Source organism: Rousettus aegyptiacus, unplaced genomic scaffold (genome assembly GCF_014176215.1).
Source record: "Rousettus aegyptiacus isolate mRouAeg1 unplaced genomic scaffold, mRouAeg1.p scaffold_m13_p_2, whole genome shotgun sequence".
In the NCBI taxonomy this organism is placed as follows: domain Eukaryota; kingdom Metazoa; phylum Chordata; class Mammalia; order Chiroptera; family Pteropodidae; genus Rousettus; species Rousettus aegyptiacus.
In genome coordinates this window covers 45,757,410-45,773,722 of record NW_023416295.1, presented here as the reverse complement: position 1 = coordinate 45,773,722, position 16,313 = coordinate 45,757,410, and the positions used below count along the sequence as shown (strand labels likewise).

Below are 16,313 nucleotides of genomic sequence, written 5' to 3'. Positions count from 1 at the left end.
TGTTTTCAAGAATCAACATTATTAATGAAGTATATGACAGATAAGCAAAGCATAAGGAGATCTTTGGAGGCAAAAAAAAAAAGTTGTTAGTTAAATTACATTACATGTCAAATTTGTAAGTGGGCTTTACTACTAGGTATATTATGTAGAAAAAAAAAATTAAGAAGGAAGCCTTGGGAATTCTGAGTAGCATTAGCTTTAGAAAAGGGCCTCACCAGATAAAAACTGAAAGACGGTTTAACTGAATGCCAAAAGGAGTTTCCTATCAGAAAGTCAGTGAAGATCCAACATCTGATATATTTTTACTTCTTTTTATGGAAATTCTACTATTTAAAATTCTACTATTTAAAAGCCAGCAAATAGCAGCCAAATATAAACCCTGCCTGAATAATAACTACTACTGCTACTATGGTTAGTGAACATTTACTTCATATACCACCTGCTGTGCTAAGTGACCTGCATGTTCTTTCTCATAATCCTCACATTTGTTATATAAAATCACAATGCCTTTGGTAACAATACAGTTAACGTATGCTCCATCATAAACAGGACTTTTTGTGGTTTCCCTTTCTAGTTTGGTTATAAATAAGCATAATTGACTAAAAAGTGCATTGTAACTTCACACATGTTCTCAATAATTGTTTTAAATAATTTGAAATTCAGACCACAAATGTGATTCAGTCTCTTAATCTGTATGCCAAAGGATTATTACTTTTAAAGATTTTTCTTATTTTACAAGAAAGGGTATATTTTAAGCATATAGATTCAAAATGTAATTACACACTAATTAATTAGTCCTGGTCTTGGGGGAAGGAGTGGGGTGGGGTGGGGGGGAGTCTCAGCTTCTAAAACAAGAAAAAAGGCCCCAAAATAATGAAGTTCTTGGAGTTATCACATGGGTTAAATTTATTGGAAAAATTGATTTGTGTGTGTGTGTGTGCATGTGTAATACTACCTATTACTACATTATAAGATCTTTCTTTTTAAAAAATGAGTATTCTATCAATGCACGATTATTATCCTATCGGCACTTTCCCTCAACTTATTTGACAACACATTTTCTCAAACAATATAGCTTTTATAGAAATTCTACATAGAGTTCCTTTAAGGCATGAGGATAAGAAAACTTTTGTTCCTTAGGCCCATCCTCATAGCTAGGAGGTACTTACTTTTCTCAACTGAAGGTGTCACAGGCCTACTAGCGCTTATGTTTGCTCCTGGCTCTGCGGATGAGCAGTGTAATTCACCATTTCCCAGGGAGCAGGAGCAGCAACCTATAAAGGTTAATTAACGTGAGGATAGAACCCAAACACAACAGAAATGGACAACTTCAAGAGATGCCAAACAGAACAAGCTGCCCTCAACCCCCCCCAAAAAAACCCCAAACAAAAACCCAAACAAACAAATCCATACACACACACACAGTTCCCATGTAGCCTCAATGGAAATGTCACATATTATTTATCAAAAAGTATCAAATGTGCCTATACAGAAAAGTTTATAATTAAAAAGTGGCAGACAGAAGATTAGCTACTTTATATATTGTCTCCTGACTATATGCGACAAGGAAAAATGTTTTTATCTGTGCTGTTTTCTTAGTTTCCACTGTGCTTTAGGAACTAAGTATTTTTACACTTTCCTAAAAACGACTTATTTCATCACTCCTCAATAACACACCTTAATGCTCTATTACTTAGGGTAGTTAATTCAAATTCCTTGGTCTGAATTTGAAATCTCTCTAGGACTTGGCCCCTCCTTTCCTATCAACCACTGCCACCACTATTCAGCAAAGGCCCCCTCCTTCTTTCCGAACAGTTCTTTAGTGTCCTCCACAAATTCCATTCTTATCTGGGTCTCCAGGACGAGTTTGAGAGGGAGTTACCTCTCTTGTTAATTCATCCAAACTCTTTCCTCCTTTAAGTTGAGCTCAAAACTCACTTTTTTCAAGAACGTGTCTCCTACTAGTTCAGAAGATGCAGTAAAAACAACTATATATATATATATATATATATATATATACACTGCTGAAAATCTCTTGCTGATTTATAGGTAAATCAGTTTACAGAAGTCACACTGAGACATCCGTTACAGAGCTGTAATTTTTCCTCTAATATAGTCAGAGAACTGCATGCAGTATCCTTTAAAACATATCTCACATATATTCATGGCATTCCTTGATGTGGATTATAATAGAATAATAACTTCAGTAATAGATTGCATTAAAATTTAATACACTAGAAAAAAAGAATAATTCCTAGGCTGAATCTTTCATTGATAATGTGCTTTAATTCTTCAGCAGTATTCTTGAAAACAAATAAAAAAAGATTTCAAAAGAATGAAAATGACAATCTATAATAAGCTATTGCAAATGTCTTTCTAAATTTAAGGTTATGATGCTATCTCAAGGTTAAAATAGAAATAAATAATAGAAAATAATAGAAAATACAAAGATCATCTGGCCCAGTCCTCTTATCTTCAGAAATTTGAAGGCTTAAATCAGCTAAGATAAAATTATTAAGAAAACGGATAAAAAGCCAGCACACTCTAATGACATACACATATGAGATTATGGCTGTCATGAAAAGTGCTACAGCAGTTTTTTCCTTCAAACATAAGAAAGAACTATAAGTAGCATACTAGCCTTCTTTGTATTAGCCAAACATTTGATCTCATATTAAAATGGGTTAATTTTCCTTTCAAACATAATTCCACACTGTAACATGTGAAACCATGGGTCTCTAACAAATGTGTAGCAAGGGGCAGAGGTGAGTGAACTATTTTGTAGTACTGAGATTTTGGGAGGCCAGGCTGGACATCTAATGTGCAATATGATAATATAAAGCAGAAGAGAGCAGGATTTAGGGAAGGAAAATAACCTGATAGGTTTAAAAAACCTTTTCTCTTGGAACTTGGGTGAACAGGCAAAGAAACAAGTACTTTTCCAGGACATTTTTCAGGACAGCTTCAAGAAATCATGGCATATCTTATCCATCCATCCATCTATCCTTCCATTTAACAAATACAACTGAACACTTACAGTAAGCCTGACACTATGCTAGGGGCTAAGGCTATAATGATAGGCAAGTCAGTGTTAGCACTTACAGTCTGGTAGTTTATACGGATCATTTAAAAACCAATTATAAAAGTGAGATAAGAGGAGAGGGAAATATAAACACTGCTGAAGGTGTCCTGAGAAGGTAAGTGATAGCTATCTTCTAGCTGTCCATTCATTTATAGTAAAGACGTAAGCTAGTTTTCCTGCTGGAGATTATGATGCAGCATTTAAAGCACATTTTTGGTGGAGATTATTTGCTATTTTTAAAAGATAGGTAAAGAGGTAGCAGCAAAACTCTCTAGACTTAGGACACGTAGTTTAGGGCTCTGCATAGATGTTCTCAGGCTTTTCATAGCCTGTAGGAGAGACAGACACAAAAAGCCAGCTGGAAGTGGTGGTCTTCAAGCCCTGCCTGAAAACAAATAGTAGATGGGTTTATAGGATGACTGAAGAGTCCACAAAGAAAATGAGAAGGAGAGCATGCTGGGCATGACCAGAAAAGTACTTTAGATTTAGGGAAAGCGGCTTTTAAAATTTTAGTGAAAACATAAATGTAATCCTTGAACTTCTGTTTTAAAAAGAAAAATGTTCAAGAGGGCTCAAACAAATGAAATTCTGATGATATAATCACAAAGGATCTAACAGAAATTAGTGACCACCATCAATAAAATGAGTTAAAGGAGGCCTTACTGAAGCAGGGCCAATGGTGTTAGGAGTTGGCAAACCACAGCCCTATGTAGTAGGACTCAGCAGTCCTATGAAGTAGGAATTATCAGCATCAGATATGGAGCTTGTCCAAGATCAAACAGTAGTAGATTGTGGAGTCAGGATGTGAACCCAGGCAGTATGGCTTCAGATCTCTGTTTTTAACCACTGTGTTATATCTTCCAGTTCAGGACAGAGGTAGGGAGAGAGGAAGAAGGAAGGCAACATAAGATGATAAGATTTGTGGGGCTTTTTTTTTTTTTACTTTTAACATAAAGATAGTTAAAATGTCTTTTTTGTTTTTTCTCCCTTTCGCTTACTTTCTTCCTATCCTTTACTAATTGGTATTTACAACCAATAGTTTTGAGATTAGTCATGCCTCTACTCCACAAACTCTCTAAACATGTGCTATCATTTATACTTCCTAGCATAATATTTTATGTCTATGAAATCTCCACATGTTCCAGTGAATCCAAAATGCATACTCTTTTGCTAAGTTCAGTTCATGATTGAAGCAAACCTCATAACAATTGTTAACATTTATTAACAAAGTCATTAGTTAGGATCATATTTTCACTTATGTCAAGGATTGCTAAACATTTTCTAAAAATGGCCAGATGATAAATATTTTGTAGGCTACTAGGTCTCTGTTCAGTGACTCAACTCTACAATATAGCATGAAAGTAGCCCTAGACAATACATAAATGAATGAGCGTGGCAATATTCCAATTTAAATTTCAAATAACTTTCAAGTGTCATGAAATTTTTTTTCAGCCCTTTAAAAATGCACAAACTATTCTTAGCTCTGGGGCCATATAAAAACAGGTGGTGGACCAGATTTGGCCTGTAGACTGTAGCTTGCGAACTCCTGACTTACACCATTAACCAAACTCTTTCTATTATCCACTATCATTTGAGTTCCTCATTTGACAAATAACCTGGAATATTCAATATAATTCAAGGAAGTTCCCTTAAAACATTTAGGACACATGCTATACAGCCATGTAAGAGTTCTTTATATTTAAGGATCATACTTGTTTCTGGCATAGCGCTTGGAAAAGGTTTGGGTTCATTTATTGGCTCTGGACTCTCCTCAAAAGCAGTGTTTCCCGGCTCTGTTGCTTTTTGGTCCTGAGACTGGTTGAAACCCTCATAGCGTCCTGCTTGGGCGGTGCGGTTCATACACATGAGTGATATGCTGGCTATCGCAATGCTGCAGAACAGGGTGACTGATGTGATGATCATCTGCCAAGATTGTAAAAAGACTTTAGGCCACTTTTCACAGTCCCATCTTGATAATCTTAGTAGAACAAGTTAAGGGTGCACTTTTTTTGGTGGAAAATGCAGTATCTCTATTGTTATAAATACTTTAGAAAAGTGGTTCTTAAAAAGGAGGAAGAATGTGGAAGGGATGAAAGATACTTGTAGAAAAATTAAAGCTTGCTCGTAATCATGTAAGATTTTCTTTCATTATATATCAACGTCACTGGTTTCTTCCACAATGTAATGTAAATGACTGCTTACAAACATTTTCTCTACTTCAAAGCTTTTGCTTGCTTTAATACAGTTCAAGCGCATTTCAACTAGAGAGTTTGTTATGGTAATAATACCAAAAATATAATTATAGATACTATTTCTTGAGTAGTAACTGTATGCCAGCACTAATGTAATTCCTTTCTTTGTATAATCTTATTTATTCTTATGACAACCCAATGAAATTCAAAATTACAACACAGGGAAAAAAAGGGTAAGAAATCAACATTTTTTTGAGGTTTTTAAAATAGCAGGTCTCACAAGTCTCCTTCTCTATAGCTTTTCAAGTATACTTTCTCCCAGAGACTTTTTGTTCTGACATTTATATTTATTATAGCATTAAAAGTTAAGAACTTGTTTTTTTGTTATTACTGCTAACTTATTTAATGGCTTTAAATTAACCACTCTTTCCTCGAGTAGAGGAAACATAATTCATAAATATGTTTAAGAAGACTCGGTAAGTTTCAAACATTTGGAAAACCTCAGCTAAAAACAAACTTAGACATGTAAAATCTTTAACACATTTCAAGGTGTGACTTAATAAAATGATAGATCACCAGAATGATATGCAGTAAATTGGAGTAGATTTTCAAAATTAATTTTAATGTAAGTATAGCAAAACACATTAACAGGCTAAAAAAGAGATGGTCTCAGACCAGAACTGTCAATAGTCTTCTCACCTGCTCTTTTCCATAAAAGAAGGCTGAGTCAATGCTATCTCCATTATGTTTTCCAGTTATCAAAAGAATACCAACAAGAAGAGCAGGAAATCTGTAATAGCAAGGGTTTAGAGAGAAAAAAGATGAATAGTAACTGTTGAGAAGGAGAAAATTCTGAGATATTCTAAATTAAGTTACAGCCCCCAAAGAGTGGGAGGAGACAGAACTACTAGTCTATTATTAAAGGCTATGGGACAACAAGATTGCTCACATTTCTGTTAATCTGTTGGAATTTCAGGTTGATTTCCAGGTGGCTATTTCCACACATTATTTTTGAACCGGGCACCACCGAACTCCAGGAGCCTTCACTTCTTCTTTACATGTGGGCTTTCCGGACTGCTGCCCACTGTCAGTCCACAGGAGCCATTTCTTTTTGCGGACTCAATGCCTATCCCAGAGCTGGCTCTGCTTCACTTTCTCCCACCTCTTTGTCCATGATCAACGTAAATTCTTTCAGACTTACATTTTTCTTCTCCCTACCCCCTAGTTGATGTATAAAAATATCTGCAAACTCCAAGATGATGGACATGTCATCTTTCTGACCTAGCCATGTTGCTGGTGGTTTAGACTCCATGCCCTAAGACTGGACTTAATAAAATTAATAAACTCTTTCTTTTAGAAAGACTTCCAGCCGTGGAAGTTAAATTTTGTTTTGTTTTGTTTAACACTGTATATGTGGAAGCATGTAAGCAAACAGAAAACTACCAACTTACCCCCAGCCACATACGATGATGATTCCAACAGGAATTTGTACCCTCTCTCGTTTTTTCAAAAGGAACAAAGAAATTGCTAAAAGGGCTAAGAACAATAAACAGAGATTGAAAAATACATAATTATTCTTGATGTTGATCAGATTTTATGGAAGTTTATTTAACCAAACTTATTTCAGTAGCTATCTGTAGCTTTGCCCTAGAATTTATTTACTCCTTCTAAGGAAATGCTGTCCCCAATATTTTGAAGCAAGTTTTCTTAATTCAAAACCATTTGTATTTCCCCCACCTCATTCTATCTCTTTACTCGAATCTTCTTGTTTTACACATAAAGATTTTTTTCAAAAGCTCCAAATCATCTTACATTTTTTGACTGATGTGTTTGGAATCGAAGTATATTTGGAAAAAGAAATGTTTTTATGTGGCTACAGAACAATTCTAAAATGAAAAAAACACCACCTCTCTGAAGAAAGTACAGACAATTCTTACACGGGTTTTTGTTTTTGGAAAATGCCCCAATTCTAAGTAATGGACCTTAATGAAAATATATGTTTTATTTTATACAAAATAAAACAAAATAATACAAAAACTTAATACAAAAACAAATGTTTTAAGGTTCTTGAGCTTCCTTATATCTTATACCCAATTATTCATACAAATAACATATTACTTAATAAATTCTACATAGCAATAGAATCTTAGAACTTTAAGGGTTGGAAAAGACCGTTGTTTTAAATTAACACCTTCATTTTACAGATAATGGAAACAAGGACTTGCCCAATTCACATAGCCAGCAGAGGGCAGAGCAGGCCTAGAAACCCAGACATCTGATGTGAGGTAGGTCCAATTCTATTAGCATTTCTAAAACTCAGATCTGTAAACCCCAAAGGTTCCCAAGATATATTCTTTAGGATCTGAAAATTTCCATGAGAAAAAAGTTTTTTTGGTGTATTCTCAATGATAATCACCTAGGTGTCCATCTTATAAGTAAAGTACAGTCTCATGATTCCAGGGCTCACATTTGCTTTTAAATTCAGTTTGAGCAAAGTAAAAGTCAAATGACATCACAGCACACAGTCCAAATGAATGTTCTGTGATAGTTTGAAGAGAGAAAAGCAGTGAGAAAACCAAGTCAGAAACCCACACATGGAAATAAAGGCAGGCTAAACTAAAAACAAAAACAAAAACAAAAAACCCTAACTAGAGAAATGAGTTCTATTTTACATTTCAAGCTGTCCTTCAGATTAGCAAAACAAGATCCTTTGTCTTTTCAATTAATGTTGCTAATTAGAATTACTGAATTTATAGTTGTTTTTGAATCTCATCTGTGAATTTGCTTTGGTTTTAAAGTTGAATATAAGCTGTATATAAGGCATTCATACCTAGATTGAAGATTATACAGATTAAGTAACACTGTGCTAGAAATAACATATATAACTCAACATCAAGGTCCTTGTGAGTTGTTTATTTTTACAGGTGACCCATACATTATTACTCAAGTTCAAGAGACATGATGATACCACTTCTCTTCTCTAAATACATTAGTACACTCTATATTCCAGGTTTTCAAAGCACAAAGGAAACAAGTAACCAATCACAAAAGTGTGCCAACTGTGTTACGGTAGCGAGGACACTCTTTACATTTCTAATGTTCGTTATTTCTTCCTTGTGAAAAGACTGATATAGGAACAGGTCCAGTCTATACCTGAACCTCTCAGTGATGAAGCTGTGAGAGTTCCTGCCTGAATCAGCTAAACTCTTTGGGCCTTATTTTCCTCATTTGCAAAGTGAAGGATTTAAACCAGGCCACGGTTTCCAAAAGTATAGAGACAATAGGTGGCACAAGGGTGAAAAAATTTTGACTAGTTATATGTTTATTTTAACATGTGCTTGAAAAAATTTTAGCTAGCACATGAAACCTGGGATTTTACTGATCTAAGGCTCAATTAATTAAAGTAAAAAAAAGTGAGACAATTTTAAGGGAAAAAAAGGAACAAGTGGTATGCAGGTAAGACAAAAATCATGAGGATGGTATGCAAATCGGTGAAATGAAAATGGCAGAATAGGATGATTTAAAATGCTACTTTAGTTCTAAAGTTCTGTTATAATAATCTCAAGGTTAAAGGGTACCTTCATTGGGGTCAGGAGATTCAGAACAATGCTTTTGGATAGATTTAGGCATGTCTGCTTTAACAGGATTTCAGGGAGACTTGGGGCTTTTTTGATACATTGATCTATTTGCTTCTCTCTTATTCTCATTGAAAATTTAGCCTTAATAAACCTAAGGAATAGAGATTAAGTTGATTCAACTGTATTTGGAAATAGAAGTCTTTAGGCTGTTTTAACTTGACATCTCATAAAAACTCATGCTATGTAAAGTGTACTTGTCTTTGAACAGCACAAACCATCTCCTCTTTGCACTTAAGTTTCCATTCTGTAATTCTTCACCACATTGTTGCTTCACTTCAAAAGGCTGCTGACTTAGCTGGGCCCTGCTTTTGATCCTGAAGGCATGAAATCAAAGGCCTATTCCCAGCCACTTCCTGACACCTGCCTCCTAACAGTGGCTGCCACCACCAGCCCTACCATTCTACAATTTCCTTTTGTGTGCCATTTTCCAGGTTCACATTTGCATGAATACAAAACAGCCAGATAGAATGTTTCACAAGCATACCAGAACGTATACATCCAAATAAATATTATACTTCAAAATAGCAATGTGCTAAACCATTTTCATTCTCCTTGTTGGAGCCAGTCGAAATGAAAAATAGTCTTCCTTAATTGGGTACTCTTCTATTTCCATACCCTTCATTCCTTACTTTCCTTGTTCTATTTAATAATAGAGTTTTACTTGTTGAATGCCTACCATGTACCAGGCATAAATAACCACATTTCATTTAATTCTCGAAATAACTCTGTATGGTATGATAACTAGTCCCCAGTGCTACAGAAGAGGAAATGGAGACAGTAAAAGTTAAGTTATCTGCTTAAGGCAGAGCCAGAATTTTTCATAGATCAACAGAACAAAATAGATAGACTAGAAATAAACCCATGCCTATAGAGTCAATTAATCTAAGACAAAGGAGGCAAGAATACACATGGAGTAAAGACAGTCTCTTCAATAAATGGTATTGGAAAAACTGGACATACACACAAAATGATATTAGACCGATTTGTTATACCATATACAAAACTAAACTCGAAATGGATTAGTGACTTAAATGTAAGACCTGAAACCACAGAACACCTAGAAGAAAACATAAGCAACAAATTCTTTGACACTGGTTTTAGCAATAATTTTTAGATATGTATCCTAGGGCAAAGGATTTGAGAATCATTTTAATTCTTAAAATAACTCTGTAAGATATGACAATCAGTCCCTAGTGTTACAGATGAGAAAACAGAGACAGTAAAAGTTAAGTCATTTGCTTAAGGCAGAGTCAGAATTTTTTATTCGGTTCAGTTGGACGCTAATAGTGAGCTCTGGGACACAGCTTATACATCTCATACATACATTCCCTACTTTCTCTACCTGCCTCCAGTGCCTGCCCTGTTGGTGTCTCCAAAGGAGAGCTATGCTGATGGTGGCCTAGAGCCAAAGCCACTGAGGAAAAGTACCACATGACTAGAAACTGCCTGAATCCAGATAGAAAATAAGTACATCAGGAAACAGAACTCAGTTTTGCAGACTATGTTAGTGGGTGTAACTACCTGAAAGAATCCCTTAATCCTGTACTAGGAGACTTCAAATAGATAACTAGAAGCCCACAGAAGAGAAGGGGACAGACCTAACTTTCCATACATGATTCAACTCACCTGTCCATAGGTAGGTGCTATAGAGGGAGCTATACAATAGAACAAACACCAGAATTTGTCCAACAAAGTTTTTTTCTTTAACAAAATTCCATATCATCATTCCAACACATGCAATAGCCTGAAGAAGAATTATGAAAAAAAGTCATATTCATATGAGTCATATTAATGTTTTATTCACAGCAACTATATTATTGTTTTAAATTATTGCTGAATAATTATCAACTATTACATACTAGTTATACTAAAATTACAAGTTTTATGGTAAAAAAAAGCCTTCTTATACAGTCTTTAACAATGTACATATTCAATTGAAACAGATGACAACATTCTAAATACTAACCATTTAGTAATGGTTTACACAGAAAATGCTAACCTTTCCATTATAATTTGAGACATGCAAAGATTTAACTAGAAAAATTAGGTTATTATAGTTTAATTTTTAAGGATTCAATTATTTTCATTAAAAATGCAAAATTATCATCAAATGCTATTAGTAACCTTAACTTTACATAGTTCAGGACCTATTTCAACATTTAATAAATTAGGCATAAATTAAGAGTGATCAAATTGTAATTGATTTCATTTGGTCAAAAATACTTCTGACTTTATAACTGGAAAAACACAAAGAAGTAATTTTCTCCTTTATAGTAGTATAATCAATGAGAAAAGCACAGTTCTAAATATCTATTGGTTTACTAACCTGGGCGATCAGTAAATTAGTTGTAAGCAAATGAGGAAGTTGTTTATATTTCTTACTCAAAAGAAGAACAGCCAGAGACCAGATCTTAAAGACAAAGGGTTCAAAAGTTATTCAGTTTTTTTTAGTCTTTATAATTACTTATTAAATAAGTCATTGATTAGCCTCTTTAAAGAACTCTATCTTGATTCAGAAAGAAATTCCAACATTTACTTTAACATGTCAGTTCCCAAAAGGATATTAAGGTAAATTACTATATCCAAAGTAAAATAAAAAGCATGGAGAGATCCTATTGTAAATTAACTGTCCAAAAGTGCCAGGGTCTTTAAGAACTATTGCCTTGATTTGGGCCATGTTCTAACTTTCCCTATCTTTGGTGGCTGGTGTGGGACACAAGTTCATAGCCAATATTTAAGAAAAGAGCTTGAGTGGGAGATGCAGTTACAATGCACTAAGTTCTCCCTTTTTGATTCCACCATATTGGCTCATGAGGTATCTAACTTCCAGGTTATCTTACTTCAAACAATATACATTGCCTACCTTAAGACTGTCTTGGATTCCTTATATTGAAAAGGATTGGGTTTTTAGTCTACCTACACAGTGGCCAGCTAAGTTTGCTGGCTGACTTCCTTCTTTCTTCTCCCCTCAACGTCAATCGAAGCTTACATGGTCTCTCTCCCCAAACTGCCCTCTTATCAATGGACATTGATCTTTAAGAATATGTAACAAATGTAACAAATCTTAAAAATTACATTAATCATGCCATTTATTTGTTGACAATATACATATTCATCCCCACTTCTTTTCCTTTAGTAGTAAAAGTTCTTTTTTTTTTTTTCTAGCCAGAATACTGCTTGAATTTAATAGGCAACAAAATCTATAAGATACTCTAGTTGTCGAGTGTTTAAGTACTTAACTTGAACTAGATAGATCCAGAAAGTTTCATTAACATGAAATGGGTGGGGGGGGGGAGGTTAGACATGATTCTAAGGGTCCTTCAACTACATGATTCTACAACAGCTAGTATTTGTATAGTGGTTCACCATGTGCACAATGCTTTACACATATCTTGTCTCATGTAATCTTTAAACCCACGGAAACTTTTTGTTACCAAGCTATTCTCAAACTCATTCTGTTGTTTTCATTTATTTTTATACTGAAACATGCTTACCAAGGCAACCAGGCCGATAATACTTATATCAAAACTAACATTCTGGATGGCATATGCCAATGGCTTAGGATCCATTGAGGGCAAGGTCAGTAACCAGGCAGAAACATACATGATGGGTGCAGACACAAACGTGCTTATTACCATCCCTGAGGTTATCTGCAAAAGTGAAATAAAATTGTGGAAAGGGTCACAGTTGCAATTAAACAATTACCTTAAACTTTAAATAGCCACAGAACACTAAGGTATTCTAAAATAAGCAAGACTCAGTAAAAAGACATCCATCTTGTTATCTACTACCATATAACCCCTTTCTGAGAGTTCTTAAAAGAAAACACAGTTAAGTTCTCTTGGCTCCTTTTCCAATCTATACTCAATTTTTATTTGCACATGACAAACAGCTGACATCTCACTGCTAATGGTTATCTTCTAGGTTCTAAGAAGTAAACCATAATAACAATCTAATTAAATTGATGACCAATTTCCTTTCATACTATTTTATAAAATATAGGGCAATAAGAGCAATTCAAAAAGAAAAATTACTGTGCAAACATTTTACAGATAAAAACATGGAACTGACTTTTATTAATCAATTTAGTTCCTTCATTTTATATTTTAAAAACATTTATTCTAATGCTGTAGATACATCTACAATATGCTTAGACACTGATAATAACTTTCTGTAATTGATTTTAGCTATGTACTACAGTTGAATATACGGTGTTTTGCATCTGGTGGTTGAATCATCAATGAATGAAATAGAATTTATGTCCTCAAAATTTCAAAAGTTACCCCTCTATAAATAACTTTTAGACTTAGGTATAAGTACAGCAATAAGATACTTGAAACTAAATAAAATTAATGAAAAAGTCATGGCTGAATAAAGACCCCAAATTAAAAACACTGTTACCTGATGTTACATGATATATCCTTATATACAATTAAGTAGCTTATAGGTATCAAATTCTCATAAAAGAATGCTGATTTCTGTGTTTTGAAAATTCATTTTCTACTAACTACACAATCAAATTTAGAAAGTTGTATATACATACAATCTCTATTTCCATGTTGAAGTGTGTTGCAAAGAGAGCCACTCCCGGTGCTACAGGAAAGATGCCATATAAAAATGCATAATTCGATAAACTTGTGTGGTTCACTACACTGTTGGTCTTGTCCAAGTGTTCCACCATTTCCCTACACAGAAGTGGCACCACCAGGCTGAAGAAAAAATAAATGTGTCATAATTTGATATAGAAGCATGCTGCTCCCAAAGGGGTAAATTGCTCTAGTGAATTTGACATTTGGTTCTTCTTCTTCTCTTCAGAAGGTGTATCTCTTGGCATGTACATGTTCTCTGTATGCCCGCTTGTAAACATTTTATCAAAAGAATGAAGAATTCAACTTGGAGTCATTTAGAGCAGTGTAACATTATTCTAGAAACGCTTCAAACATCTGGGATTAGGAGGTGAAAACTCTGATTCTTTTGTTCTACAAATAAATTTCTTTAAAAATGTTTGTAAAAGTTGTAGGAATAGTTGCTGTTTCTTGCATCCTCTATTAATTCATTGAAATGTTTTTTAAAAGGTTGACAATCTGAATAAACTTTTTAAAGAAAATTACTAAACTCCTTTTTGGGAAAAAAAAGTTGTTTTTTATTACGATTAGGGGTTTAAATGGTTCAGGTGATGACAAATCTCATTGCTGCTCAATTAGATTCTCAAAACCAGTAGAAAAACAGGTATCTTTCACTTAGTTCTTCGCCTTTGTAAAGATAAAAAGGTTTAGCAAAGGGAACTGAAACAATTCAAATGGGGCAGGAAATTCGTGAAATCCAGACTGGTGAAGAGTCAATTATTAAACAATCCTTCAGGATTCCATAGAATGAGCACATGAACAGTATAGCTGAGGTAATGGAGTTTTTCTTTAGAAAGAACAAGACCAAGAATGATGATATTGTCAGAGCAGCACCTAGAGAGATGTTCTACGATGGAGTAAAGAATTACTCTTCTGTATATTTTTAAAATTAAAAATAGATGAAAATATCAAATAGAGATTAAAGACCCAAAGAAAAAGATCCAAAAAGTGAGAATATTTAAATTCTATTTATAAGTTGAAGTTGATAATACCACTATTTTTAGAGCCATGTTTATTACTGTGGCAATACTAATTAATACTTTATTTCCAAGGAGCATAATGCTACCATAAATAATATTCAGAATTTATATTCATTTTTACTATTTTGAAAATAGAGACACTATTTCATATTGCACTGGTCTCAAGAGCTGAACTGAATAGTTAAGTATGCCCCACGTGCCTTGGGATAATCTTGTAGTAAAATTGATGTCACCTGCACCATAAAGTATATCTCCATGGTTAATGAGCTAAATAAACTGTAGAACTATTAACTAAGGAGCTGATAAGAACTTTTTTTTGGGGGGGGGGGGAATAAGAACTTTTTGTTCGACAGGCTAGGATCAGATAGTTAATAATAACTATTAATTTTAACTTACTTCTATATAGAAATTTCAACCACCCTTAGAGTTACAGAATATTTTCCTCAAATTCATGATAAAAATAGTTTATATTCAAAATTATTGGTCTCATCACAACTAAGATGATTTTGACTTTAGGATTTTAATAGAATTAGAAAACTCAGAAATCCTGCAAAATTTCTTTAAAAATATTGAACTGGGACATTAGGAAATATTAAGTAAAATTATGTAAAAGCTGAATAGTCTTTATCCTTTGACAATAAAATGGAAAAAAATAACCTACATGGAATAAAAAATGACTTTCCACAAAATGCCAATATCATATTTTCTTTTAAATCACATTGTTCAATTAAGAGGGATTATTACTATCAGACTATTTAAAGGAGAAAATGGTTATGAACACATCCCAATGAATGGCTAAATAAGGCTTTCACAAAGTATAATCCCCAAGTTAAATAAATGAAACTTACAGTTTAGCTGTGATGAGAAGAATTAGTACAATAAATGCTGACTTCTTCAGTTTCTTTATTTTTCCTACCATTGTAAGACCAAGATAAAAGAGAGCTGATCCTGAATAAGAATTTGCAAGTCCATTAAGAAAATTTTCCATATATTCGGGCACCTTTTGATCAAGAATAAAATTGAAGGCAATGCCAATGAAGACCATAAATACTATTGGGTTCTGTAATACATGTAGAAGTCCAAGTCCCACAATTTTTACTTTGTTTCGAGAAGGATTTTGAGTGTCTTTCCACTTCTGAATTTCACAGAAAATGAACCCTATAGGGTTTAACATCATAAGAGATACTGGTGCCACCAAATAAATGTACTGGAGATACTCTGGGTATGTTGTTTGATATAAAGCTTCAACTGCAAAACAAGAGTTAAAATTGATTTTAAAATGATTACAGAAACAATAGATTATGTGTACATTTTCTGTGCTTAATTAGAGAATATCGTACATTAATATAAATAGTGCACGATTGCATTAGCCTTGGTTTAGAAAAAGTACATTTTTAGTAAGAAAGCTATAACAAGAAAAACACACCATGTTAAATAACATTTAGCTTATAAAATTATAATCAACTTTTACAAATTATTTTTAGTAATACCTACTAATTTTTACTAGGAGAGGCTTAGACTAGACACACTAAAAGGGCGAAATTGTAGAATTCCTAAAAGAAACAATTCAGAGTAAAATTCTTATAACAAGGTAAATGTTAGTAATAGCAACAGGTGGTGTTTGGTTCCCTTGAGAAGAAGTTTCACTGGAGTGGTGAGGCAGAAGTCAGGGTCCAGAGGATTGAGGAGCAAGTATGAGAAAATGAACTAAATAATGAGCACTGAATTGATGGAGTCCAAGCCTGTACAGGAGAAGTGAAGATGGGAGATGGCTGACACACAGTAGAGGGATCAGA

General features: G+C 34.0%; 1 protein-coding gene across 6 annotated transcripts in view; it reads right to left on the bottom strand.

Annotated features, from left to right (window-relative positions):
* GPR155 (G protein-coupled receptor 155) overlaps positions 1-16,313 on the bottom strand; it is a 38,025-nt gene that overhangs the window by 11,011 nt on the left and 10,701 nt on the right. For all 6 annotated transcript variants that reach the window (XM_016134834.2, XM_016134872.2, XM_016134855.2 and 3 more), the window contains 9 exons: positions 15,366-15,765; positions 13,456-13,621; positions 12,407-12,562; positions 11,239-11,322; positions 10,539-10,656; positions 6,726-6,810; positions 5,974-6,064; positions 4,795-5,005; positions 1,170-1,274 (listed from right to left, as the gene is read on the bottom strand). In XM_016134834.2, the coding sequence (XP_015990320.2) occupies positions 1,170-1,274; positions 4,795-5,005; positions 5,974-6,064; positions 6,726-6,810; positions 10,539-10,656; positions 11,239-11,322; positions 12,407-12,562; positions 13,456-13,621; positions 15,366-15,765 (1,416 nt within the window). The remainder of the gene's footprint in view (positions 1-1,169; positions 1,275-4,794; positions 5,006-5,973; positions 6,065-6,725; positions 6,811-10,538; positions 10,657-11,238; positions 11,323-12,406; positions 12,563-13,455; positions 13,622-15,365; positions 15,766-16,313) is intronic.